Genomic DNA, 27,986 nt, shown 5'->3' with positions numbered 1-27,986 from the left:
AAAAAAATTATGAGCTATTGTCATCACCTTGGCGTCGGCGTCGGCGTTGGCGTTGGCGTTGGCGTTGGCGTCGGCGTCCGGTTAAGTTTTGCGTTTAGGTCCACTTTTCTCAGAAAGTATCAATGCTATTGCATTCAAACTTGGTACACTTACTTACTATCATGAGGGGACTGGGCAGGCAAAGTTAGATAACTCTGGCGTGCATTTTGACAGAATTATGTGCCCTTTTTATACTTAAAAAATTGAAAATTTTGGTTAAGTTTTGCGTTTAGTTCCACTTTTCTCAGTAAGTATCAATGCTATTGCATTCAAACTTGGTACACTTACTTACTATCATGAGGGGACTGGGCAGGCAAAGTTAGATAACTCTGGCATGCATTTTGACAGAATTATGTGCCCTTTTTATACTTAGAAAATTGACAATTTTGGTTAAGTTTTGTGTTTAGGTCCATTTTATTCCTTAAGCATCAAAGCTATTGCTTTCATACTTGCAACACTTACTAACTATCATAAGGGGACTGTGCAGGCAAAGTAATGTAACTCTGACTGGCATTTTGACAGAATTATGTGCCCTTTTTATACTTGGAAAATTGAAAATTTGATTAAGTTTTGTGTTTAGGTCCACTTTATTCCTACAGTATCAAAGCTATTGCTTTCATACTTGCAAGATTTATGAACTATCATAAGGGGACGGTGCAGGCAAAGTTATGTAACTCTGACTGGCATTTGGACGGAATTATGGGCCCTTTATACTTAGAAAATTGAAAATTTGGTTAAGATTTATGTTTTGGTCACTTTACCCCTAAAGTATCATAGATATTGCTTTCATACTTGGAACACTCACAAACTATCATAAGGGTACAGTAAAAGGACAAGTTGCATAACTCTGGTTGTCATTGTTACGGAATTATGGCCCTTTTTTGACTTAGTAACTTTTAATATATGGTTAAATTTTGTGTTTCGATCCACTCGAAGTATCAAGGCTATTGCTTTCAAACTTCAAATACTTACATGCTATCATGAGGTTACTGTACCTGGCAACTTGAATTTTACTTTGACCTTTGAATGACCTTGACTCTCAAGGTCAAATTATTAAATTTTGCTAAAATTGCCATAACTTCTTTATTTATGATTAGATTTGATTGATACTTTGATGAAACTACTCTTACCTGACATACCACAATAGACTTCACCCAAACCATCCCCCGTGCCCTCCCCCCCCTCCCCCCCCTCCCCCCCCCCCTAATTTTTTTTTTTTTTTTTTTTTTTTTTTATAAGATCATCTCACAAATGACCACCACACCCTCACACTATACCCCCCCCCCACCCCCCCCCACCCCCCCCCCCCAACTTTTTTTTTTGACTTTTTTTTTTTTTTTTTTTTTTTTTTTAAGATCATCTCACAAATTATCACCACACCCTCACACTATACCCCCCCCCCCCCCCGATTTTTTTATTATTATTTTTTTTTTTCGCTTTTTTGGAAGATAATGTAATAAATGTCCACAACCCCACACTATACACCCCTCTTCACTCCATTCCTCCCTCCTTTGTGATTGAAAATGAGAGTCCCTTCACCTTTAAAAAGAAAATAGATGAGCGGTCTGCACCCGCAAGGCGGTGCTCTTGTTTCATCATGTCTTGGCCATAACATTTCAATATATTGATGGATTTTAAAATAATTTGGCAGTAATGTTAACCATCATAAAAACAAGGTCAAAAGTAAAAATTTTCCATTCAACAGCTTCTCTTGTCTGTAACTTAGTCATTCATCCTGCAATTTTGACATAAATTACTAATTCTCACCACAATCAGGAGACAGAATGTAGCATGTATCTCTATAGTATCCCGTTCACCATGACTGAAAGGTCAATACCATACAATGGCTAGTTTGTTGTTAAATTGAGACATTTTGGTATAATAGAAATTTATAATTTATTATCAAAGAAGCGAGGATGCATTGTTTTGCATCATTCTGTCAGTTGGTAGGGTTGTTTGTATATCATTTGTCCCCAAATGATATATAGTAAAAGCTTTGACCTACAACTCAACAAACTGGTACGATGTTTACTTTGGTGAAGAGAAACATGCCTATACATTTTGAGGTGAATAGGTCAAAAGTTGAGGTCAAAGGTTCTTGTGAGATTAAATTATATCATTATGTAGAGTTTGAGTACCATTAATACCCCTAATAATATTCCTTTAAGCATACTTTCAATAGTAATAAAACAATATAAACATATTGGACAATGTATGGATATGGGCCATGCTCTGTTAAAAGGGGGTTTAATGCATGTGAGTAAAGTGTCATCCCAAATTAGCCTGTGCAATCCACACAGGCTAATCAGTGATGACACTTTCTGCCTTAACTTGATTTTTGCTATGAAGAAACTTTATTGCACAATCTAATCTGGGATGACACTTTACGCACATGCATTAAACTTCCTTCTCTTATAGCACGGCTCATATAATACCGCACTGCCATCATCAAACGCATTCAACCATTACAACTAAATCTTCTTAGACATGGTGTTTGCAAAAAACATGTTCCTGTCAGTTTATTTATCAATATATGGATTTTCATTGCTGTCTGTTATAAAATTATTGGGGAAAACTAGAATTCAAAAGTCATGCAGGTGTTTGAGGAGCAGTAATGCTTTACAAACACCTCTTATTTCTTCTATGTTCATGAACAGAGTTTTGGGGCATTATTGAAATAAAGAAGAAATATTTGTATTTAGATTAATCTTTTTTTATGCCCCTGGTAGGGTGGCATATAGCAGTTGAACTGTCCGTCAGTCAGTGTGTCAGTCTGTCCGTCCGTCCGAAAACTTTAATGGCCATAACTTTTTCAATATTGAACATAGCAACTTGATATTTGGCATACATGGAGCTGCACATTTTGAGTGGTTAAAGGTAAAGGTCAAGGTCATCCTTCAAGGTCAAATGTCAAATATATGGTTTCTGTCCGGCCGTCCGAAAACTTTAACATTGGCCATAACTTTTTCAACATTCAAGATAGCAACTTGATATTTGGCATGCATGTGTATCTCAAGGAGCTGAACATTTTGAGTGCTGAAAGGTGAAGGTCAAGATCATCCTTCAAGGTCAAATGTCAAATATATGGCGTCTGTCCGTCCGTCCAAAACTTTAACATTGGCCATAACTTTTTCAATATTGAAGATAGCAACTTGATATTTTGCATGCATGTGTATCTCATGAAACTGCACATTTTGAGTAGTGAAAGGTGAAGGTCAAGGTCATCTTGCAAGGTCAAATGTCAAATATATGGCGTCTGTCCGTCCATCCGAAAACTTTAACATTGGCCATACTTTTTCAATATTGAAGATAGCAACTTGATATTTTGCATGCATGTGTATCTCATGAAGCAGCACATTTTCAGTAGTGAAAGGTGAAGGTCAAGGTCATCCTTCAAGGTCAATGTCAAATATATGGTGTCTGTCCGCCCGTCCGAAAACTTTAACATTGGCCATCACTTTTTCAATATTGAAGATAGCAACTTGATACTTGGCATGCATGTGTATCTCATGGAGCTGCATTTTGAAAGGTGGAAGGTCAAGGTTATCCTTCAAGGTCAAAGGTCAAATATATGGCATCTGTCCCTCCGTCCGAAAACTTTAACTTTCGCCATAACTTTTTTATGCCCCTGAAGGGTGGCATATAGTTTTTGAACTGTCGGTCCGTCTGTCTGTTCGTCAGAAAGTCTGTCTGTTGGTCCGTCAGTCTGTCCGTCTGTCCGTCCGAAAACTTTAACATTGCCCATAACTTTTGCAATATTGAAGATAGCAACTTGATATTTGGCATGCATGTGTATCTCATGGAGCTGCACATTTTGAGTGGTGAAAGGTTAAGGTCAAGGTCATCCTTCAAGGTGAAAGGTCAAGGGTCAAATTTTGCAATATTGAAGATAGTACCTTGATATTTGGCATGCATGTGTATCTCATGGAGCTGCACATTTTGAGTGGTGAAAGGTTAAGGTCATCCATCAAGGTCAAGGTTCAAGGTCAGATTTTGCAATATTGAAGACAGCAATTTGATATTTGACATTCATGCATATCTCATGAGCTGCACATTTTGAGTGGTGAAAGGTCAAGGTCATCCTTCAAGGTCAAAGGTCAAATTTTGAAATATTGAAGCTAGCAACTTGATATTTGGCATGCATATGTATCTCATGGAGCTGCACATTTTGAGTGGTGAAAGGTTAAGGTCATTCGTCAAGGTCAAGGTCCAAGGTCAAGTTTTGCAATATTGAAGACAGCAACTTGATATTTGACATTCATGCATATCTCATGAGCTGCACATTTTGAGTGGTGAAAGTTCAAGGTCATCCTTCAAGGTCAAAGGTCAAATTTTGAAATTTTGCAATATTGAAGATATCAACTCGACATTTGGCATGCATGTGTATCTCATGGAGCTGCCCATTTTGAGTTTTTAAAGGGCAAGGTCATCCTTTAAGGTCAAGGTCAAAGGTCAAATTTTGCAATATTGAAGATATCAACTCTCTATTTGGCATGCATGTATATCACATGGAGCTGCACATTTTGAGTGGTGAAAGGTCAAGGTCATCCTTTAAGATCAAGGTCAAAGGTCAAATTTTGCAATATTGAAGATATCAACTCGACATTTGGCATGCATGTGTATCACATGGAGCTGCACATTTTGAGTGGTGAAAGGTCAAAGTCAAGGTCATCCTTAAAGGCCAAGGTCAAAGGTCAAAATTTTGCAAAATTGAAGATAGCAACTTGATATTCTGCATGCATGTGTATCTCATGGAGCTGCACATTTTGAGTGGTGAAAGGTCAAGGTCAAAGGTCAAATTTTGCAATATTGAAGATAGCAACTCCATATTTGGCATGCATGTGTATCTCATGGAGCTGCACATTTTGAGTGGTGAAAGGTCAAGGTCATCCTTCAAGATCAAAGGTAAAATATATGGCTTAAAAGCGGCGCAGTAGGGGGCATTGTGTTTCACGAATACAGCTCTTGTTTTTAATTTATGTAGTGCTCAATATATCGACATCGAAGATTTCTCAACACGCATAGTTTGATTTCATAAATGATCACCTCTGTCTTTCACAGTTGAAGTTTTTGCACTTTTCCCAGAAGATGTGTGATGTCAACATGGGCGGTGTGTCAGCTTTCTCTCGTAGGAGGCACACAGTAAGTAGGCAGCACTTTCTCACCCTGCACTGTAAAACTGCACTGTTAAACTTATTTATGCCTAGTGGACTCTCCCATTCTTCTAAATTGCATCAATTTATTTCCAAAATTAGGGAAGTCTAGTCTAGTTATTTCTATATTTAGAATATTTCTTACAGAAATTCTTTTAAGCAAACAGTGCAGACCCTGATGAGATGCCGCATCATGCGGCGTCTCATCTGGGTCTACGCTGTTTGCCAAGGCCTTTTTTCTAGATGCTAGGCATAAATGGGTTAAATGCAATGGTACCAGAAAAAAATGAGTTTATGCTCCATTAATTTTACATTTCATTTAATAGTTTTCTTATGGCAAAATCTCTTAGGATAGTTTATTGACCAGGTTTTTATCCCCACGCTTTTTGAAAAGCGTGGGGATATTGTGGTTATCTCCGCCGTCTGTCTGTCTGTCCAGGCATCCGCCTGTCCTGACCACTATCTCCTCCTACACTATAAGCACTAGAACCATGAAACTTACAAACATGGTAGCTATGAGCATATGTGCGCCCCTGCACTATTTGGAATTTTAATCTGACCCCTGGGTCAAAAGTTATGGGGGTTGGGGTGGGGCCGGGCCAGAAATTTTCACTCATTTTTTATGTTATTTTACATTAACTTCTTCATTTCTACACCGATTTACTTCAAATTGATACTGAATATCTCTTATGAAAATGCGGTCAATCTCAACTATGCATGGCCCCATTACAAACCCTGGGGCGCCCCGCCCACATAGACCACGCCCACCCAAAATTGTCTTTTACTATAATTTCTTAATTTCTACACTGATTCACTTCAAATTGATACTGAACCTCTCTTATGACAATACGGTCAATCTCAACTATGCATGGCCCCATTACCAACCCTGGGGCGCCCCGCCCACATAGACCACACCCACCCAAAATTGACTTTTACTATAATTTCTTCATTTCTACACCGATTCACTTCAAATTGATACTGAACTTCTCTCATGACAAAACGGTAAATCTCAACTATGCATGGCCCCATTATCAACCCTGGGGCGCCCCGCCCACATAGGCCACACCCACCCAAAATTGCCTTTTACTATAATTTCTTCATTTCTACACCGATTCACTTCTAATTGATACTGAACTTCTCTTATGACAATATGGTCAATCTCAACTATGCATGGCCCCATTACCAAACCTTGGACACCCCGCCCAAATAGGCCACACCCACCCAAAATTGTCTTCTACTATAACTTCTTCATTTCTACACCGATTCACTTCTAATTGATACTGAACTTCTCTTATGACAATACGGTCAATCTCAACTATACATGGCCCAATTACCAATCCTGGGGCGCCCCGTCCACATAGGCCACACCCACCAAAAATTTCCTTTTACTATAACTTCTTCATTTCTACACTGATTCACTTCCAATTGATACTGAACTTCTCTTATGACAATACGGTCAATCTCAACTATGCATGGCCCCGTTACCAACCCTGGGGCATCCCTGGGTCAAACATGCGGCGTGGGGATACGCGTCGGCCTCTGCCGCGCCATTTCTAGTTTTAACAATATATCAAATCATGGTTTTATGATTGAGGTGAGTAGGTTTTGGTTGGCATCAAAACATAAAAATCTTCCAACCTTGCTTATGGTTGTATATTCGGGCTAGTCAGGTCACAGAGTGTACATCTAGAGTCCGTGGTCAGGTCAAGGTCATTGTTATGTAAATTAAAAACATGGTTCCAATAACTTGAGTTTGAATTGAGGTATTGCAATGATATATTTACTTAAGGTAGCTTACATAAAACGCAAGCTTTTGGATTTCAATTTCAAAGCTTTGGGATTTCAATTTCAGCCAACCAGATCAAGGTTTAAGGTCACTGTAACTTAGAATAGGACATGGCAAAATGGTTTCTGGTCTATAATTTTAGTTTTCATTCACCAATATTTATTAAACTATGGATAAAGCAAGAAGCCAAGATTGCATAGATACCTAGCTTTTGGATATTGTATATAGGGTCAAGGTCAATTCAGTGGTACTTTGAATAATATGTTGTGTCCCTGCTCATTCATTGAATGTGGATTGAGATATTAGGATTTTTTTATAGGTAGCTTAGATAGATTATATTGTGGGCAAATCACATCAATGTCAAGGTCCCTGTCACTTTAAAATAGAAACAGTTTTTACACAATAACTTTTATTGGGGTTCTATATATCATATTGTTAAAGTGTAGATTGTTGTTTAATTCCATGTTATTTAGCCAGTAATGTTTGAAAGAGCCTTGCGGTGTTTTCCTGACCCATCCATATCATCTGACGTGAAGATGGCAGTGATAGTACATGCCCATGTCCTCGTCATCAGGTGGGTTTGTATGTTTAGTTAAATTTTGTGGCTGTTTTGGTCTATTTATTGTGTTCTAGTCTAAACACCAATGACTTCTGTCCATCGTAAAGCACATATTTTTGGTCTAAGTAATTTAATTTAATTATGGTGTTCACGCTTTTCCTGGGATAGCTGGTATACCAGTTCTGAGTACATATAGTTACAACAGTAACTGACAACTGCACAACTTGATTCAGAGGTAGGGAAAGAATGTCTGTACAAAGGACTTGAGAATCAATGTCACACTAGTTATGTGTCAATGCCAGGGCTCGAAGCTACGATCTTTGTCTTTCTACAAACTGAGCTAGCCTTCTCGGTAATGGGGGCTTTACCATAGTCTGTAATATGGGGATTGCAGCAGAAATGTAGAGGTGTTATCTTCCATAGACTTGAAATGCATGTTTTATGTACAATAGGCAATAATATGGGCATTACAACAGATATGTAGATGTTTTATACACCATGGACACATGACTGTAAGAAGGGGATTGCAGCAGCAATGTAGATGTTTCATATCATTCGACGGTTATACGAGTATTGCACACGAAATGTTTTGTGATATGTTTTGTGTACCATTGACAGTAATTAAGGTATTGCAGCAGAAATGTTAATGTTTCATAGTAAAAAGTAATATGGGTGGTACAACAAAGAGGAAGTCGTTTCATATACACAAGACAGTCGCAGAAAAAAAGTTAAATTTTAAGAAAAACATCAGACAGTAATATATGAATTGCAGCGAAATGTAAATGTTTCATTTACAATAGACAGCAACATGGGGATTTGTAGCAGGATATGTAAATATTTCATATATCATTGATATTAATATTTGGGATTCCAGCAGAAAGGTACATATGTTTTAAATGTGACAATAATATTGTGATTTGCATCAGAATAGGTAAGTGTTTCATAATTATACAATAGACAGTAATATGGTGATTGAAGCTGAATTGTAAATATTCACAGTTATATGTGGGTTGCAGTGAATACTTAAATGTTTCATACATAGTAGACAGTAATATGATGATGGAAGCTAAAAGGTTAAGTGTGCCTGTGTTCAATATTTTATATTTGCTCTGTTGCCCTTTAAAGCGGGTATATACGATTTTGTCAAATATTTATGAATTTATATAAACTGTGTAAAAAAACTTATTATATATATATTTCAATATAAATTAAAATAAAAGTTAAGAAGAACATGTGTCGAAAAATGCAAAATAAGCTAGATATTTAATTCTGAAATTGAAAACGGCTGTACAGCCGAATTCGCCAGCATGTATACCATACATGTACGATGTGCATCTAAACTTAGTTTAACGGTTTATTTGAATTCCTGCAACGATATCTATTCATACGACACATGAACACTATCTCCGATCCTACTGCAAAGTCGAATGCTTCTGTTATTGTAGGAAAATATGTACGTCACTATCGGCTCGGGGTGCTAATTTGCCTTTGCTGCATTTTTATGAAATTCGGCTTTAATGTATAATTTTTCTTGCCTATTTTGTGTTATTGTAACATATTTTAACAATTAAACACATATAAACAAATCTTATATACCCGCTTTAATATTTTCTAAATTTTGCATTTCAGTATACAATTAAATAATGGAATTTTTCCTGTATTAACTACATGTATATTGCTTTTTGTAGATAATTTCTTTATGACTAATATGTTGTCCTTAATGTAGTGTCAATAATTTTTATATGTTAGCTCCAAGTGTGTATGAACAGGTGGGTGTTTCAGGTTTTAACACTTTATGTTACAGTGATGGGGATCTATGTGTGTTACAAGCCATCCAATTACTGCTTAAGTACAAGCAGTGGGAGAGCTGTGTTGATTTACTAGAACAATTCAAGGATCAAGGGAGGGAATTTCAGCTCCTGTATCAAGTTGTGCTCAACTCCCTTGCAAAGGTATAATTGCTTGGAACATCTGAATTTAAATTCTTTAAAATTTATCTGTCATCATAATGTTCTTAACCATCCAATGTCACTGTCCTCAAAAGTGTTGTTGAAATGACAGGTCAATCAATTTCTTTAATTGAAATGAACATCAGTATTGTATATTGAACACTTTTGACTATGACTGCCATAATATTCAGGTATGTGTAAATTAAACTGAAATTGGAAAATCAAATCAGCTGTTGTGAATGGTCTGATAAATTATCATCCATTGTGCTGAACCTTAATATGTAGCAATCCTATTTTGGGATGCGAAAAAGTACATATATGTATGACACAAGGTACTGAGCCAAAAAAAAATGTTGGCAACATAAAAGATTTTTTAAGTATTTCACTGTTAAGTTATGAGGCACACGCGTCTTGTGAGGTTAAAAATCATATCAAAGTGACTAAGTTGATAAATGGTATGCATCTAAACAGTCTTTTGATGTTTGTTATTGGACATTACAGAACAAGCAGCTGTCTCAGCATGGGGATAAAATATTCAGGTTGATGCCATCATTAGAAAGGTTTGCTTGAACTTGTTTATAGGGACTTGATCTCAGATTGGCAAAATAGCAGTGTCTTAAAATGTCAGAGGGTCTATGCTTTAGAGTCAAACAAATGAAATAATGAAATAACACATAATTATGATTATGACATATATACTGTGTTAATGTCTTAGCCTAAATGTTAATAAATTAGATTTTGCAATCCAAAATCCTGGTTTAAAAGTTATATGTACTCATTGTTTAGCTGTCATTATGTCTTTTTTATTTTTTACAAAAAATAATATAAAAAACTTTTCTAATATATGATGATTTGTGCATATATAATAGGACATATGTGAAATACAATTAATTATTGTGTTTTATTTTACATTACAGCTGCGACTTCGCAGTAAAGAAGCATTCCAAAGAAATAACCTCTTCAGAGCAAAAGTTTGGCATTCTCTGTAGTCATGGAAACAACAACATAGCTGAGGTGAATGACCATGGTGATCGTGCTGAAGTTGACTCAGAATCAGTTCATTCTGGTGTATTAGTTTTTGCCGATAAGGATGGGGTAAATTCAACAGTAAGTGTGGACAATGTGAGACCATATCTGCTGCAGTGTTTGCAGTTGGACAGTTGAATGTTTTAATTGTTGGCAGATGTGATATTGCAGGAATGTATATAAATAGACAAATTTATATGGTATTCTTAAGACTGCCTAAATCAATTATATGTATTTATGCCAAAGTGTAAAGATATTTGAAATGTGTTGGTCATATGAGGGTGCTTATGACGTGATGTGCAGCACAAAGGATTTGTTATTTGATTATACAATAGCCCCTTTTTACAATACACCAAAATTGATAAGAGGCCGAAGTCACGTGACTTGCAGAATTCCAGAACGAGGCAGAACGTGTATGAAATGCTAATAGTGCCACTCAACGCCACATCAGATTTCAAACATTCAATCTTTAAAACATTTGGCGACGTATTAATATTGTCAAGATTACATTGTCAAAATTAGCAGTAATATTTAATTCCCATTTTAAGATTTATGCATTAATTTAATGTTCTTAAATAAAGTACTTGTTTTATTTATTTTATTGCTTGCACACAGTTTGATACTCTTTGTTTTAGCATTTTTATTGCGGTGTTTTATCAAAGATCGATCACTAATCTTGTTTGTTGATAGATCTGTGGCTTTATTGCCACTATGTAGGCACAAGCCAATTATCTAATGGTGATCAGATACTGTGCCGTCAGATACTAAATAACAGAGACGTAGATCACAACAAGTTGTCATAAACCACACGTAGAAGATGTTTGGTCAATAAACAAAATGTATAATACCGACATGTCTTCTCCTGGCAGAAGTATTCCGTGGTCATTTCTAGGACTAATAGTACTAATTTATCGCCAAATACTACAATTCAAAGTGTTTTTTCCTTACAGCTTGTAAGATACTAAATACTGTATAGATATTAGCCAGTTTAATCATAATTATATAGGGAATGACGGGCACAGAAGGAGGTGCCACCTAAACGATTTTGCACTGGGCGGATATTAGCCCCCTCACTGTTTTTTATTGGGCGGAAAACTGCCCTTCTGCTGAAAAATAGGGGGCGGATAAGTGCCCTCTTGTCAGTATTGAGGACCTGGATAAGTGCCCCCTAAATTTTGTCTTCCCCTTAAAGACCGCCCTGAGCAGATTGATCATGCAGGATTTGTCTATTTAGGGGATCTCTTTTCTTTGCAAGTGTGTGACCAAAGAACAAAAATCTTTTATTTTGCTAATATAAACAGTTTATGCGGCTGAATTATTTGATATTTTCCGCGTAGTTCAAACAAATAAGCCCGTGAATTAGCATGCAATTTAATACAATCTTATGCAAGCTGAAAACAATAATAATAATTTGACTGAACTTTTTTCTTCAAGTCCTAAATATTGCAAAACGTAGCAAAACTGATGCCTATATATAAGAAGTTAGTGGTCTACCTTACCCACTGATAAAGGCATTCCACGATTCATGGTTCTTGAAGCTGACACGGGGGGGGGGGGGCACTTATCCGTCCCTTGAATTATTGTGGAAAGATATCCGCCTACTTAATTATGACAGGGGGGCACTTCTCCGCCCCTCCAGATTTGATGGAGGGGGGGGGGGCGCCTCTCTGGATACCGTTCGTTTGTTATTTTGACAATCCGGACAATAATTCCTACATTATTTTGACAGCCCGGACATTGGTTCTCACTTTATTGCTATCCTGGTCATTATAATCACATTTTATACTTTAAAATTAACAACAGCATCTTATTGGATATTCAATATCAAACAAAAATAAAACAGGAAATATTAAATACAGTTTAAAATAATAAAGATGCAAACCCAAACACCTTATGGGAAGTAATTAAAGGAAATATACGTAACACAACAATTAGATACACATCATTTAAACAAAAAGAAACACACAAACTTGAAACTGAAACCATCAAAACCATTGAAACACTTGAAAAACAATTGCATCAAACAAACACAAATGATACCACCGACATTGAAAATGAAATGACATTAAAAAAAACAAATATTAGATGGAATCTATCATACACGTCTCAATGGAATAATAATAAGAGCGCGTTCACAGCATGTTGAACACAATGAAAAAAATACAAAATACTTCGCAAACATTGAAAAACGTAGAAGTGAACAAAAAACTGTACACAAATAAGTAGTCAATGGCAAAGATATAACAAACATGACTCAAATACTAAAAGAACAACGTTTATTTTTCGAAACCCTCTATAAACGAAAAAATGTTGAAAATAACACCCTTTTTAAAAATACACATCACGCTTTAAACGAAGAGGAAAAACAACTGTGCGACGGATTGCTTAATGAATATGAATGTGGATTAGCCCTAAAAGATATGCAAAATAACAAAAGCCCAGGATCTGATGGCATCACAATCGAATTTTATAAAATATTCTGGAATGATATAAAAACACATCTAATTAATTCACTAAACTTTTCATTTAACAACGAAAACTTAACTACGCTACAAAAACAAGGTATTATATCACTTATTCCAAAACCTGGAAAAAACTTAGAATCCTTATCAAACTGGCGCCCGATTAGTTTACTAAACAATGATTATAAAATTGCAACTAAAAGTATAGCAAACAGAATAAAAAAAATATTACCAGCAATCATTTCAAGATCTCAATCTGGTTTCATAAAAGGACGTTACATTGGTGAAAACGTTCGTCTTATCCAAGAATGCATTAACTATTTCAACAATTCAAATAATCCTGGTCTAATATTCTTTGCAGACTTCGAAAAGGCATTCGATTCGCTTGATCATTCATTTATGTTCTCTTGCTTAGAAAATATGAACTTTGGTGAAAGTCTCATTCAATGGGTCAAACTATTCTATACCGATATTAACAGTTAAATCATTAACAATGGCTTCTTTTCAAACAGTTTTAACATCGAACGAGGGGTTCGACAAGGATGTCCACTCTCATCATCGCTATTTATTATCTGCATCGAGTATCTATCACATCACATCCAATCAAATAAACACATAAAAGGCATATCACTAGAACCTGACGAAGAAATCAAACAGTCCCTATTTGCTGACGATGCAACTTATTTTTTAAACGACAATTACGATTCTTTCCATAACCTAATAGAATCGCTAACCCTTTACGGAATGACATCGGGTCTGAAACTAAACAAAAGTAAATGTACTGTGCTACGAGTAGGTAAATTAAAACAAAGTAATGTCCAATATAAAAAAGAAATGAAGTTTAATTATGGAGAGTAAGTTGGTTCCTTTTTCCTAGTTCCTTATTCCTTATTCGAATAAGGAATAAGGAACAGTTCCTTATTCCTTATTCACGATTCCTTATTCGAATAAGGAATAAATAACGGTTCCTTATTCCTTATTCACGCTTAACATATTTGACTAAGCTTTTTAAGAAAAATAATGCAAACAATTCTCAATTAAATCAAAGCTAAATAACAAGAATACATTTAATTTGTGTATAACGATACATATTCATGTTTCTTCTCAGCGTTTTAATAGGATTTTTTGAATAACCCGAGCCGGCATTATCTACTTCGAAATCTAACTTCAAATCAACCAAACCTTAAGCCTGTATACTTATTTAACATTTATGTGATATAAAAATGCAATCTAGTACATTTCCTAATTTTTGTTTTCATTTAAACTCAATTTCTTTTTTCGCGGCCGAATAAGGAAACGGGAACCAGTTCCTTATTCCGTATTCAAGCCGAATAAGGAACCTGCATTTTTTTACTTAAACATCAATGAAAATGTTCAAAATTGTTCAACATATAAATGAACATCATTATATACATGTGTATACATAGGTTGGATATTTAAAATACGCATTGCAATACATTTCTACTAAGTTTTAAGTAATGATAAACCAGTTCCTTATTCAGTTTGAATAAGGAATAAGGAACTGGTTCCTTATTCCTTATTAAAATCGAATAAGGAACTGGAATGTACTTACTATAAATAATAAATCAAAATCGAATAAGGAACGGCATTTTCTTACTTAAACATCAATGAAAATGATCAAAAGTGTTCAACATATAAATGAATATCATTATATACATGTGTATACATAGGTTGGATATTTAAAATACGCATTGCAATACATTTCTACTAAGTTTTAAGTAATGATAAACCAGTTCCTTATTCAGTTTGAATAAGGAATAAGGAACTGGTTCCTTATTCCTTATTGAAATCGAATAGGAACTGGAATGTACATACTATAAATAATAAATCAAAATCGAATAAGGAACGGCATTTTCTTACTTAAACATCAATGAAAATGATCAAAATTGTTCAACATATAAATGAATATCATTATATACATGTGTATACATAGGTTGGATATTTAAAATACGCATTGCAATACATTTCTACTAAGTTTTAAGTAATGATAAACCAGTTCCTTATTCAGTTTGAATAAGAAATAAGGAACTGGTTCCTTATTCCTTATTGAAATCGAATAAGGAACTGGAATGTACTTACTATAAATAATAAATCAAAATCGAATAAGGAACGGCATTTTCTTACTTAAACATCAATGAAAATGATCAAAATTGTTCAACATATAAATGAATATCCTTATATACATGTGTATACATAGGTTGGATATTTAAAATACGCATTGCAATACATTTCTACTAAGTTTTAAGTAATGATAAACCAGTTCCTTATTCAGTTTGAATAAGGAATAAGGAACTGGTTCCTTATTCCTTATTGAAATCGAATAAGGAACTTGAATGTACTTACTATAAATAATAAATCAAAATCGAATAAGGAACGGCATTTTCTTACTTAAACATCAATGAAAATGATCAAAATTGTTCAACATGAAAATGAATATCATTATATACATGTGTATACATAGGTTGGATATTTAAAATACGCATTGCAATACATTTCTACTAAGTTTTAAGTAATGATAAACCAGTTCCTTATTCAGTTTGAATAAGGAATAAGGAACTGGTTTCTTATTCCTTATTGAAATCGAATAAGGAAATGGAATGTACTTACTATAAATAATAAATCAAAATCGAATAAGGAACGGCATTTTCTTACTTAAACATCAATGAAAATGATCAAAATTGTTCAACATATAAATGAATATCATTATATACATGTGTATACATAGGTTGGATATTTAAAATACGCATTGCAATACATTTCTACTAAGTTTTAAGTAATGATAAACCAGTTCCTTATTCAGTTTGAATAAGGAATAAGGAACTGGTTCCTTATTCCTTATTGAAATCGAATAAGGAACTGGAATGTACTTACTATAAATAATAAATCAAAATCGAATAAGGAACGGCATTTTCTTACTTAAACATCTATGAAAATGATCAAAATTGTTCAACATACAAACGAAAATCATTATATACATGTGTATACATAGGTTGGATATTTAAAATACGCATTGCAATACATTTCTACTAAGTTTTAAGTAATGATAAACCAGTTCCTTATTCAGTTTGAATAAGGAATAAGGAACTGGTTCCTTATTCCTTATTGAAATCGAATAAGGAACTGGAATGTACTTACTATAAATAACAAATCAAAATCGAATAAGGAACGGCATTTTCTTACTAACAAAAACATAAATAGGAATTAAAGAGATCAATAAGTCAATGAAAATCACTGTAAATATAGGTTGGGTATAACAAATATTTATTGAGGTCCATTTCTATTTATTTTTTTATAATTATAACCCAGTTCCTTATTCGATTTCAATAAGGAAAAAGGAACTGGTTCCTTATTCCTTATTCAAATCGAATAAGGAACTGCCATTTTCTTGCCAAAAAGATAAATTAAAGTGAACCAAAGAGACCAGTACATCAATGAAAATCATTATAAATGTAGATTGGGCATCAAAAATATGTATTGTAGTACATGTCTACTATTTTTATTTAATTTTATCCTTGTTCCTTATTCGGTTTGAATAAGGAATAAGGAACTGATTCCTTATTCCGTATTCAAATCGAATAAGGAACTGGCGATTTCTTAATAAAATATAAGTGAAAATGAATCACTGAGATCAATAAATCATGAAAACCACTGTTAATGTAGGTTGGGTATAACAAAATAGTTATTGAAGTACATTTCTACTAAGTTTTATTTAATTATTACCCAGTTCCTTATTCGATTTCAACATGATGAAAACATATCTGATACTCATCTATCGGATAGTCTTGGCCAAAGGTAAGGTCCAGATGCTAGAATGATGCGATTAAAGTATCCGAAATTATGGCCTCTGAATAAGGAATTAGAAATAAGTTAGTTCCTTATTCCGGAGCCTGTATTTCGGACAATCACTTTCGGATATTTTATTTTTTAGATGTGTGTGTTATTTAAGCTTGATTATGTTATATAGAAAAATTCTGTCACATTTCTTTGTTTATTTTATTTTACGAAATACGCTGACAACAAATATAAAGACGATAATAAGGAAATGGCATTGTCTTACTCAAACATAAATTAAAATTAACCAAACAATACTACATGTCAATGAAATGATGGTACACGTAAACAAAAATTATTGCAATACATTGCTGCTAAGTTTTATTTAATGAGAATCCAGTTCCTCATTTGGTTTGAATAATGAATAAGGAACTAACTCCTTATTCCTTATTTAAATCGAATAATGAACTGGCGATTTCTTACTAAAAAAAATAAATGAAAATGAACCAAAGAGACCAATATATCAATAGCAATCATTGTTTTTCACGTTGTGTATCCAAAACTTTAACTGCTGTACATTTCTTCTTAGTTTTATTTAATTATAACCCAGTTCCTTATTCGATTTCAATAAGGAATAAGGATCTAGTTCCTTATTCCTTATTCAAATTGAATAAGGAACTGCCATTTTCTGAATAAAAAGGGAAAAAAAAGAGACAAATAAATCAATTAAAATCATTGTAAATATAGGTTGGGTATCGCACATATGTATTGTACAACATTTCTACCTAGTTTTTATGTGTAATGATGACCAGTTCTTTTTTCGCGGGTGAACAATGACAAAGTAACCAGCTGCACTGACTCGGAAAAATAGGACTGGTAACCACCGATACCAGCGCCATTTTGTCGCGTCCCACGATCTTTTATTGTGTGCCATTATTGAAGGTCGCCGGATGTACCGCTGGCATCCAAGATCGGGAAGACGCGTTTTCGGAGATAGAAAATGAATTTTAATATATAAACACTCAAGAAGAGCTTGTATACGCATTTGTTTTTTAATGGAAAAACAAAATACGTAGGCATCTCGATGAAACTTTCCAGACTTATAAAGGCACCTGGCCGCTGCTTCCGGTGCATTATCGCCTTTATATTGACGTCTGTGACGTCGAACTGACGACAACGCTGTCCGAAATATTGGCATTCGGTAAGAAAACAGAGCGCAACTGTTACGCTAAGATCAGCGAGGGACTGTTTACCATCGAGGCCATCGCCGTTTTGTAGATCCCACAGCCAATTATCGTGTGACGAGGTTGAAGGTCGCCGGATGTACCGTTGGTCTGCATGAAGACAAAACGTGTATTCGCACTAAAACAAATCTACGAAAAAAAAACACTATTTCAGCTAGTATTCGCGCAGGTGTTTGAATGTTAAATAAAATAAAATGTTGATGCATCTCGATGAAAGTTTCCAGTCGACTAGAGGCACCTTCAACGCTGCTTCCGGTGCAGTCTTGATTTTATGGTGACGTGTTGAAATCTCTTTACATCCTTAATCATATCCCTTCGTAACCGCTTACGTATGAAAACGGAATGAGATATCTAAAACATGCTTAGTAATGAGATATCGTTTATTATTGGCCAAAGGTAAGGGTCAGATAAAACTTAAAGAACTGTAATAGAGATATAAATAAAAAATTAACCAAAGAATACTAAATGTCAATGAAATAATGGTACATGTAAAAAAAAATATATTGCAATACATTGCTGCTGATTTGTATGTAATGATAACCCAGTCCCTTATTCGGTTTGAAAAAGGAATAAGGAACTGGTTCCTTGTTCCTTATTCAAATCGAATAAGGAACTGGTATTTTCTTATTAAAAAACTGAATTAAAATGAACCAAAGAAACCAAATAATCAATTGAAAGCATTTTAAACGTAGGTTGGGTATTAAAAACTTTAATTGCAGTACACCTGTACTTAGTTTTATATAACGATAGTCCAGTTCCTTATTCGGTTTGAATCGGGAATAAGGAGCTGGTTCCTTATTCCTTATTCAAATCGAATAAGGAACTGGCATTTCCATGCTAAACAAATAAATTAAAATGGACCAAAGAGACCAATTAATCAATGAAAATCATTGTAAATATAGGTCGCGTATCAAAATATGTACTGCAGAACATTCCTACTTTTTGTTAAATGATAACCCAGTTCCTTTTTTTCTTCTGAATAAGGAAAAATTAGCAGCCAGTTGCACTTACTTCGGAAAAATAGGACTGGTAATCAAAAAGACCAGCGCCATTTCTTTAGTTCCCGCGACCTTTTATCGTGCGCCAATCTTTACGGTCGCCGGATATACCGTTGGCATCCAAGATCGAAAAAACGCGTTTTCAGTGAAAGAAAACCTATTTAATTAGAAACACTCAATAAGAGCTTGAGAACGCATTTGTCTTTAAATTGAAAAAAACACAAAAAACGGGGGCATCTCTACGAAACTTTCCAGACTACTAGAGGCATCTAAGCCGCTCCTTCCGGTGCAGACATTTTTTATGGTGACGTCAGTGACGTCGCACTGACGACAACGCTGTTCGCAATTTTGGCATTCTGTTCGAATACAGAGCTCAACTGTTAAGCTAAAAACGGCGAAGGACTCTCAACCATTGAGACTATCGCCGTTCTTTAGATACCACGGTCAATAATCGTGTGCCGAGGTTGAAGGTCGCCGTATTTACCGTTGGTCTGCATGAGCGAGAAAACGCGTATTCGCATTTAAACAAATCTATGAAGAAAAAAACACTATTACAGCTAGTATGCGCGCAGGTGTTTGAATTTTAAATAAAATTAAATATTGAGGCATCTCATGGAAACTGTCCAGTCTTCTTGAGGCACCTGGACCGCTGCTTCCGGTGCAGTCTTGCTGTTTTGTGACGTATTAAAATCTCTTTGCATCTTAATCATATCTCTTCGTAACTGTTTACGTTAAGAACGGAATGAGATATCTAAAACATGCTTAGTAATGAGATATCGTATAGTCTTGGCCCAAGGTAAGGGTCAGATAAAACTTAAAGAACTGTATCAGAGATATAAATAAAAAATCTTACATTAAACAGAGCCAATAGTAACGAACATAAAGTTGCGCTTTGCGAGAATGATCCGAATTTAAGTATCCGAAGTTATAGTCTCTGAATAAGGAATTGAGTAATAAGTTAGTTCCTTATTCAGAAGCCTGTATTTCGGACGATCAATTTCGGATATTTTATTTTTCAGATGTTGTGTGTGTTACTTCAGCTTGATTATGTTGTATGAATGTATTCTGTCACATTTCTATTGTATATTCTATTTGACGATACACGCTGAAAACAAGTATTATGAAGAAGATAATTAGGAAATGAAATTGTGTTACTCAAACATAAATTAAAATTAACCAAATAATACTAAATATCAATGAAATGATGGTAGATGTAAAAAAAATAATATTGCAATACATTGCTGCTAAATTTTATTTAATGAGAATCTAGTTCCTTATTCGGTTTGAATAAGGAATAAGGAACTGGTTCCTTGTTCCGTATACAAAACGAATAAGGAACTGGTATTTTCTGATTAAAAACCTTAATCAAAATGAACCAAAGAAACCAATAAATCAATGAAAAGCATTTTAAACGTAGGTTGTATATCAAAAACTTTAATTGCAGTACACCTGTTCTAAGTTTTATATAATGATATTCCGTTCCTTATTCGGTTTGAATAGGGAATAAGGAACTGGTTCCTTATTCCTTATTCAAATCGAATAAGGAACTGGCATTGTCTTGCTAAAAAAATAATTGAAAAATAACCAAAGAGACCAATTATTCAATGAAAATCATTGTAAATATAGGTCGCGTATCAAAATATGTATTGCAGTATATTCCTACTTATGTTTTTGTAAAATGATAACCCAGTTCCTTTTTTTCTGAATAAGGAAAAAGTAGCCAGTTGCACTAACTTCGGAAAAATAAAACTGGTTATCAAATAGACCAGCGCCATTTCTTTGGTGCCCTCGACCTTTTATCGTGCGCCAATGTTTAAGGTCGCCGGATATACCGTTGGCACCCAAGATCAGAAATCGCGTTTTCGGTGATAGAAAATCTATTTAAATGGAAACACTCAATTACAGTTTGAGTACGCATTTGTGTTTAAATTGAAAAAACAAAAAACGGAGGCATCTCATCGAAACTTTCCAGACTACTAGAGGCACCTGGGTCGCTGCTTCCGGTGCAGTTTCGCTTTTATGTTGAAGGCAGTGACGTCGCACTGACGAGAACGCTGTTCGAAATATTGGCATTCTGTTCGAATACGCTACGTTACGCTTAAAACGGCGAAGGACTGTTAACTATTGAGACCATCGCCGTTTTTTAGGTACCACGGTCAATGACTATTACCCTTATAATACTTGTAATTCATGGCAACATTTGCGGGCATCTACCCCTATCTTTCGCATGATATACATACCTTTCATGGGTTTGCATTTGGGGCAAGTGGCGTCAAGGCCACTGTTGTTGCATACACAAATTAAAATTGTGCGCTCAATAACTTAAATTACAATTGAAATGTCGTACTGACATTTTGTGTCTACTTAGGTTACATGCTGATTTAGCGTAAAATTGCATTTGGGGCCAGTGGTACTGTTACTAAACATTTAGAAAGAATTTACACTAAATATCTAGTTTGTAAGGAGGTATTTTGCTGTAATGTTGTGTGGGTAGCTTACATGCCGACTGTGAGTGGGATTGCATTTGGGGCTAGTGGTGTCAAGGTCACTATAACTTACATAGAAAAACAGTTTCTGTACTCAGTTACTGTAGTTTAGATGGGGCCATTGTTCTGTATTTGTGTTTGTATCACTATGGGACTGACATGCAGACCTACATGTAGGGAGGTATTGTAGTTAGAGTGAATGTTGTCAAAGTAAATGTTACTAAAGTAGAATAATTGTTTTCGCTCAATAACTTGAGTTCAGATTGGGGTATTGTACTATAATGGTGTATGTATGTATCTTATGTGTTGACATTGCATTAAATTAAAGTCAATTTATTATTAAAAAGTTTAGAATCCAGTTTCTTGGCATGAGCATGGTTCTTATTATATAAATTGTGAGGTTGAAGTTACATATTCTATAAAAACATAGTACAGATTTTCAACTCTAAATATGTATCTGAGTAAGAGTTAATTTAAAAATGGAAGATTAGTTGTGTGCACTGTTGGGGCTGCTTTTGTAAGAATAGAAACAATGGAATTCATAAGGAAGCTCGCTTTCTAATGAAATATCCACACTCGTTTAAAAAAGAAATGAATAAGATGACCAGGACTGTCAAACGCTTGAATTCTTCCATTAGTGGGAAAATTTTCTTCGAACATTGTTTGTTCTTTGAGTTATAAAGCCAAATTAATTTTTACCATTTATTTTCAGAGGTATCCAGGATTTGGAATTTGACTTCTCTGTCTCTTGTAAACGGTGATTTCCGAGTAATTGGAAAAATTGGACCGTTTCCAATAACCGAGCAATCGATAATGGCAACAAAAAACACACTCACTGATGAGGTAATGTTAATGCATGTTCCACTCGTGCATTGTTTAATAAAAACATAATCAATGTCGAAGAAATCCAACTAGTTACTTGCGAAGTTAATATTCATTTGAGAATACATTAAAGAGTTATACTAATTATCGTAGACTATACCAGTGTGCTAAATCTTAGCTTTATAATGTTTAAGGTTGCATTTTTAGCGTTTTGTTAGCCAACTATCCTTTGACTAACCTTTTGCATGACATTATGGCGAAATGATGTTGCACACGTTAAATGAAATCGAACCAGTATTTAGTGTAAGATTTATTACAGAAACAGGTTGTTGTTTTATCAGTTTGTAAACTATATTACACTTTTTCTTTTTATACCCTATTTTATTAAACTGGAAGGCCTGCTTACTAACACAATTCACGGAGTTGTTCGATGAAATATCAGGTTCAGTAAATAATTACTTGGTCACAGCTTCATAGAAATTAGAAAAGTCCAATATTACTCTCTGTAAAAACTACTAAGTTCAAAATTCCGTCATGTGGCTTCACAAATATTTTATAAGTATGAAATTCTGCCCCACGAAAGAAACAAAGTGCAAAATTCCGTCCACAAATCACCATCATACAAATTTTAAGTATAAAAATACGCCCGGATTTGTTTTACGCCCAGAAAAACAGTTGAATTACGCCCAGAAATAATTTTAGTTCCGGGCGTAAAACTCATTCCGCCAGTTGTACGGGCGTAATTCCAACATTACGTGCCAATTCCGCCCCGATTACGCCCGGAATCCGCCCAATTATTTCGTACGGGCATCTTAAAATTATCTGATATTTGGCGTGTCAGCGTTTTTGGTTTGCGTTGATCATTTTCTTTTTATTTATTTCTAGTTTGCTGAAAACTTCCTTAACTGTGAAAGATTCAAGTTCACATGGTCCCGGAGGGATATTGACCTAGTGCGAAGGTCACTAGGTCAATATATAATGTCCTTAGCAGGTAATAATATTTTAATGTAAATGATTAACAGTGTTTAAATAAAGTAATTAGTTATGAATGAAGAATATTATTACGTAATGACCCAATGACACCTGATCACTTCAGACAAGTTTGGGTAATGTTTGATAATTTTACTCTAGGTAATATTTATGTACATAAAGTATTAATGAGGTAATATTTTGCGATAAGAGCGTGCTTTGATATTCCTACTATCAAATATTTTTTAAACTTTAAGTATGCTAATCTTACCATTCCAATGCAAGATATACTTGAGTTTGTATGAACCTTTTTATGAGGGGTATATTGTTTTTTGCCTGTCTGTCATTGTATGTGTGTGTCTGTGTGTGTATGTATGCCTGTCCAAAAACTTAAACCTTGGTCATAACTTTTGCAATATTGAAGATAGCAACTTGATATTTGTCATGCATGTGTATATCATGGAGCTGCACATTTTGAGTGGTGAAAGGTCAAGGTCATCCTTCAAGGTCAAAGGTCAAATATATGGGTCAAAATTGCTCAAAAGGGGGCATAGTGTTTCTCAAACACATCACTTGTTAAAAGTGACAACTTATCAGTATACCTGTTGTTTTTTGTATCTATGTATTAGGATAAATTTTCAGTGGCTAACCCAACAAAGCCAGAAGAAGAAATTTGGTCCGATATTGTTGCCTGTGGAGAACAAGACATTGAAATATGCATCATTGATGAAGAGCAGAACAAATGTAAGAAGAACAATATCACACAAAACAGCATTGTTCAATTTAATATTGTAAAATGAACGATTAACTAAATTTTATCCATATCTAATGCCAAAATATCGGTTTTTATTATGATTAAGGCTCAAACACTCAACATTATAGATAGGTCGTAGGAATTATACAATGTTTCATAATTTTCTTGTGTGCTCATCTTTTTCTATACCAATTGTGTGCGCAGCTAAAATAAGTACGTGAATTTTATTTATGTTTACGTGCACAGATTGTTATTTCGTTGTAACATGACATTTTATGGTTGCTATTGAGTATTTTCATTTCATCACTGTTCATGTTTTCTGTATCTTAACTTTAGATGTTACAGCAGGAAGTCAGACTTTGTCAAATGCATCTCGTTCGGACGCTGGAAATATGAGCAATGGTGAAGCCTTTGATGAAGACAAAACAGAAATTTGCAACCTAAATGAACAGACAACACAATGTAAGAATGATAAATCATACAAAAAGTATTGTTTAAATGAGCGATTAATTAGTTTTTATCATAATCAAATTGTCAAGTAACCTTTTTGTGATTTAGGCTTTTGCACTTTACTTTATAGACAGGCCTGTTGGTATTGTTACTGTAACATATTTCATAATTTTCATGCATGCTCATTCATTTTTATTAGGGATGGCAACGAATACCGATTTCGGTATTCGAATATTCGGTCACCCTTCCGAACGAATATTCGGATATTCGGTCAACATCTGTTGGAAAAAAGTCAACTTTGTTTACCGTACCATTACTCCATGAATTCTACTTTCGTTTTTACAGGAAATTCACGGGAAGTGACTAAATATTGACACAGCGTTGCCGTCGCTAATTCGAAGCTGATTTTGTTGATTACTTTTTATTGTTAAAATTGAATGACAAAGACTGTTTTTAAACTATTAATATCGTACATCAACAATAGAACGAGAAACATTATATTTCAAGACGACAAAATAATTACATGACAAAATAGTTAGATCTACATATAATTAAAGCTGAACTTAAACGAATTATGTACATTGCCACAACACACTTTGAACATGTTTAACAGACTAAACCGTCAGTCTTTTAAAGTTGTCACGTTTAAAAGACACTTGGATCGGCGACTTCTTATCGGATGATGTCGTGAAATACTTCCAAGCAGCGGAAGGCGTAGGTGGCATTTTGCTTGGACAGATATTTACTTTATGCGTGTAGCAATTATAATATTTTCAATTAAATGAGGGTGCAATTCCAAAAACATTTCTTTTAGTATAATATCTGATTGAGTATTGAGTAATTACTTAATGTGTGGACCATACAATACGCAAATACTCATTAGAGGTTGAGTAAATTATTTTCTAAAAGCTTTTTTGATTGGACAACGTGTTTATAACCATACGATCTGTTTTGTTTTTCACACCAAGTCGGCTCTTTCTTTACTCATTTAATCTTTGATCATTTTTAATGTAATTCGAGTTATTAGATCATGACGGGTCGGTGTTTTAATTGCCATACGGTCTTATTTGTTTTTTTTACACAAACTTGGCTTTTCCTTTACTCATTTAATCTTTGATAATTTTAAATGTAATTCGAATCATTGGATCAAGTGCAGGTCGGTGTTTTGATTGCCGACGCAATTTGCACCTATCATAATTTTGACACAAAGTGTCTGGCTTTGTTAGCGGGATTTATGACCGGTATACTGTCATCACCATAGCGACGCATTATCGCGCCAACCGGAATAAACATTATGACACGAGGAACAACTTTTTTGACAATGTTTGAACGATTTTTACGAATACAAATTCTTCGAAATTACTCGATTTTTTCTTCTTCCGAATATTCGATTCGGAAAACAGTATCCGAATATTCGGTCCGGGACCGAATATTCGGATATTCGGATATTCGTTGACATCCCTAATTTTTATATACACTTATGTGTGCAGCTGAAATAAGTACGTGTAAAATGCATTCTTGTGCACATGCCTTGTTTTGTATTTCGTTGTAATATGTCATTATATGTTGCTATTTATTGTCAATTAATAAGGGTACATAATTGCGATGTTACAGCAGGTAGCAAGACAGCGTCAAAAGTAACCACTTCGTCAGATGGAAATACAACCCATATCAAGACAAGAAAAGGTAAGGGCCTAATACGTAAAATTTGCTTAAGTAACCATTCCAACACAGGCTACATTTGAGTATGTGTCATATAGTGGACTTATAGTGGAATAACTATTCAAGTAATGTTATTTATAGAAATTTATTTTAAAGTTAATTATTTAATAAATGAAATATTTGTTACAATCAATCTAGCTGCAATAAGAAGTATCTTTAACTTTTCGCACAACTGGTGATGTTAATGACTATTTATTATTGGCATGCATTCAAATCCAGACAGTGCAATGTCAATGCTTTTTCCTTATTTGAGAAATATCTTGTATACCACCCAAATACCATGTTAAGTTGTAGTCATCAATAATTGTTGTTTATGAGCGTTTGGTAAATATTGAAAAAAACTATTACTGGTTGTTGTCAATAAGTGCAAGTATTCTGTAACTTCGAATGACTACTTGATGAAAATTTAAGAAATTACATAAAAGATTATAAATAGTTACATGATTTGCACTTTGTACATATTATTAACAGATTGGAAAGGCAGCTGGAGTGTCGGTTTACCTTTGTAATTACTGTATATACTGCATATTTCAAAACATTTTAAGTTTTCATTTCGAAGTTCAGAGGGTTCTTAAAATGATGGGTTCATTTTGACCTTCAAAAGTTTTGAAGTTTTGTGGTAACATTTGAATGTTTGAGGACATTGAATCAACAATTAAAATTTAAATCAATGTTAGTAAAGTGGTAAATTTTTTTACGCCAAAAACTGCTTACATTTGTAAGTACCATTTAAATGTTTTAGCAGTTAGCAAGACCTCTTCAGAAGCACCTCGATTGTCACGTGGCAATAAGAGACGTAACAACAAGAGAAGATTCCTGTGCTGTGCAGATACACACTGAATTGGGTGAACCGGAATTATATTATTATACAAATTTGATGTTTAATTTTTCTTTCTTTTCATGATACAGTTATGATGTTTGTCCTGCATTTTCTTCGATTCAGAGTATAATTCTGTCGAAGGTGTATTAATAACTATATTTTTAGAACTTATGTAAACAGTATGTTAATTCGAATTCCAAAAATATGTTTCATTATATTAAGACATGAAATCATGTGTAAGTTTACATTCCAGAATTGTTTCCTGCGAAATACAAGTGTGTAAAAATTGTATGTGTTTGATTTAAAATGAGAGGTTACTTGACAACAGTCTGGGGATATATATTTTTATGCCCCCTTAAAAAAAGGGGGGGTATGTTGTTTTTGGCCTGTCAGTCTGTCATTGTGTGTGTCTGTCTTTCTTTCCCAAAACTTTAACCTAGGTTACAGTTTTGTGACAACTTTTGCAATATTGATCATAGCAACTTGATATTTGGCATGCATGTGTATCTCATGGCGCTGCACATTTTGAGTGGTGAAAGGTCGAGGTCAAGGTCATCCTTCAAGGTCAAAGTTCAAATAGGGGGCATTGTGTTTCTGACGAACACATCTCTTGTTAATACTACATTTAAACATGTACATTTGAGCTTAAATAATCATGATAAGTCATTCCAGCTTCAGATCTGTAACACTTAATGTTTGTTCTGTGTACACATGTTTTGTTATTAAAAGACATGATTGCTTGTAGATGCTCCTTTTTGTATACAGACTCGATATTTCTGTGTTAAGTATATTCTTATTAATTGTATATTGTCTGCGAAAGTAAAAGCCAAAGTAGGACTCAATGCTTGATTCAAGGAACAAGCACATATTGCCATGATGTTAAATTGTGAAGAGTTGTCAACACGACTTTGACTTTCTTATACTGTAATCATATTTAACTACATGTTATCATTTG

At 34.4% G+C, this 27,986-nt stretch overlaps 2 protein-coding genes across 2 annotated transcripts in view; both read left to right on the top strand.

Moving 5' to 3' along the window:
- LOC127861516 (uncharacterized) overlaps positions 1-11,359 on the top strand; it is a 31,629-nt gene extending 20,270 nt beyond the window's left edge. Inside the window, exons 15-19 of the mRNA XM_052400074.1 lie at positions 5,101-5,181; positions 7,452-7,552; positions 9,342-9,489; positions 9,988-10,046; positions 10,404-11,359. Of these exons, the coding sequence (XP_052256034.1) occupies positions 5,101-5,181; positions 7,452-7,552; positions 9,342-9,489; positions 9,988-10,046; positions 10,404-10,650 (636 nt within the window). The 3' untranslated portion in view covers positions 10,651-11,359. The remainder of the gene's footprint in view (positions 1-5,100; positions 5,182-7,451; positions 7,553-9,341; positions 9,490-9,987; positions 10,047-10,403) is intronic.
- An 11,846-nt stretch (positions 11,360-23,205) lies between these two features.
- LOC127861523 (uncharacterized) lies at positions 23,206-27,358 on the top strand. Its single transcript, XM_052400086.1, has 5 exons — positions 23,206-23,307; positions 23,928-24,029; positions 24,376-24,501; positions 26,104-26,175; positions 26,954-27,358. The coding sequence occupies exons 1-5, from the start codon at positions 23,295-23,297 to the stop codon at positions 27,049-27,051; spliced, it is 411 nt and encodes a 136-aa protein (XP_052256046.1). The 5' UTR covers positions 23,206-23,294; the 3' UTR covers positions 27,052-27,358.
- The last annotated feature ends 628 nt before the right edge of the window (positions 27,359-27,986 follow it).

Source organism: Dreissena polymorpha, chromosome 16 (assembly GCF_020536995.1).
Source record: "Dreissena polymorpha isolate Duluth1 chromosome 16, UMN_Dpol_1.0, whole genome shotgun sequence".
Classification (NCBI taxonomy): domain Eukaryota; kingdom Metazoa; phylum Mollusca; class Bivalvia; order Myida; family Dreissenidae; genus Dreissena; species Dreissena polymorpha.
This window is presented reverse-complemented; position numbering and strand designations above follow the sequence as displayed.

Excerpts from the sequence above, each read along its gene's own strand:
- LOC127861523 (XM_052400086.1), top strand. Across the intron at positions 24,030-24,375 it reads TGATGAAGAGCAGAACAAAT|ATGTTACAGCAGGAAGTCAG; the intron begins GTAAGAAGAACA and ends TCTTAACTTTAG. Across the intron at positions 26,176-26,953 it reads CCATATCAAGACAAGAAAAG|CAGTTAGCAAGACCTCTTCA; the intron begins GTAAGGGCCTAA and ends TAAATGTTTTAG.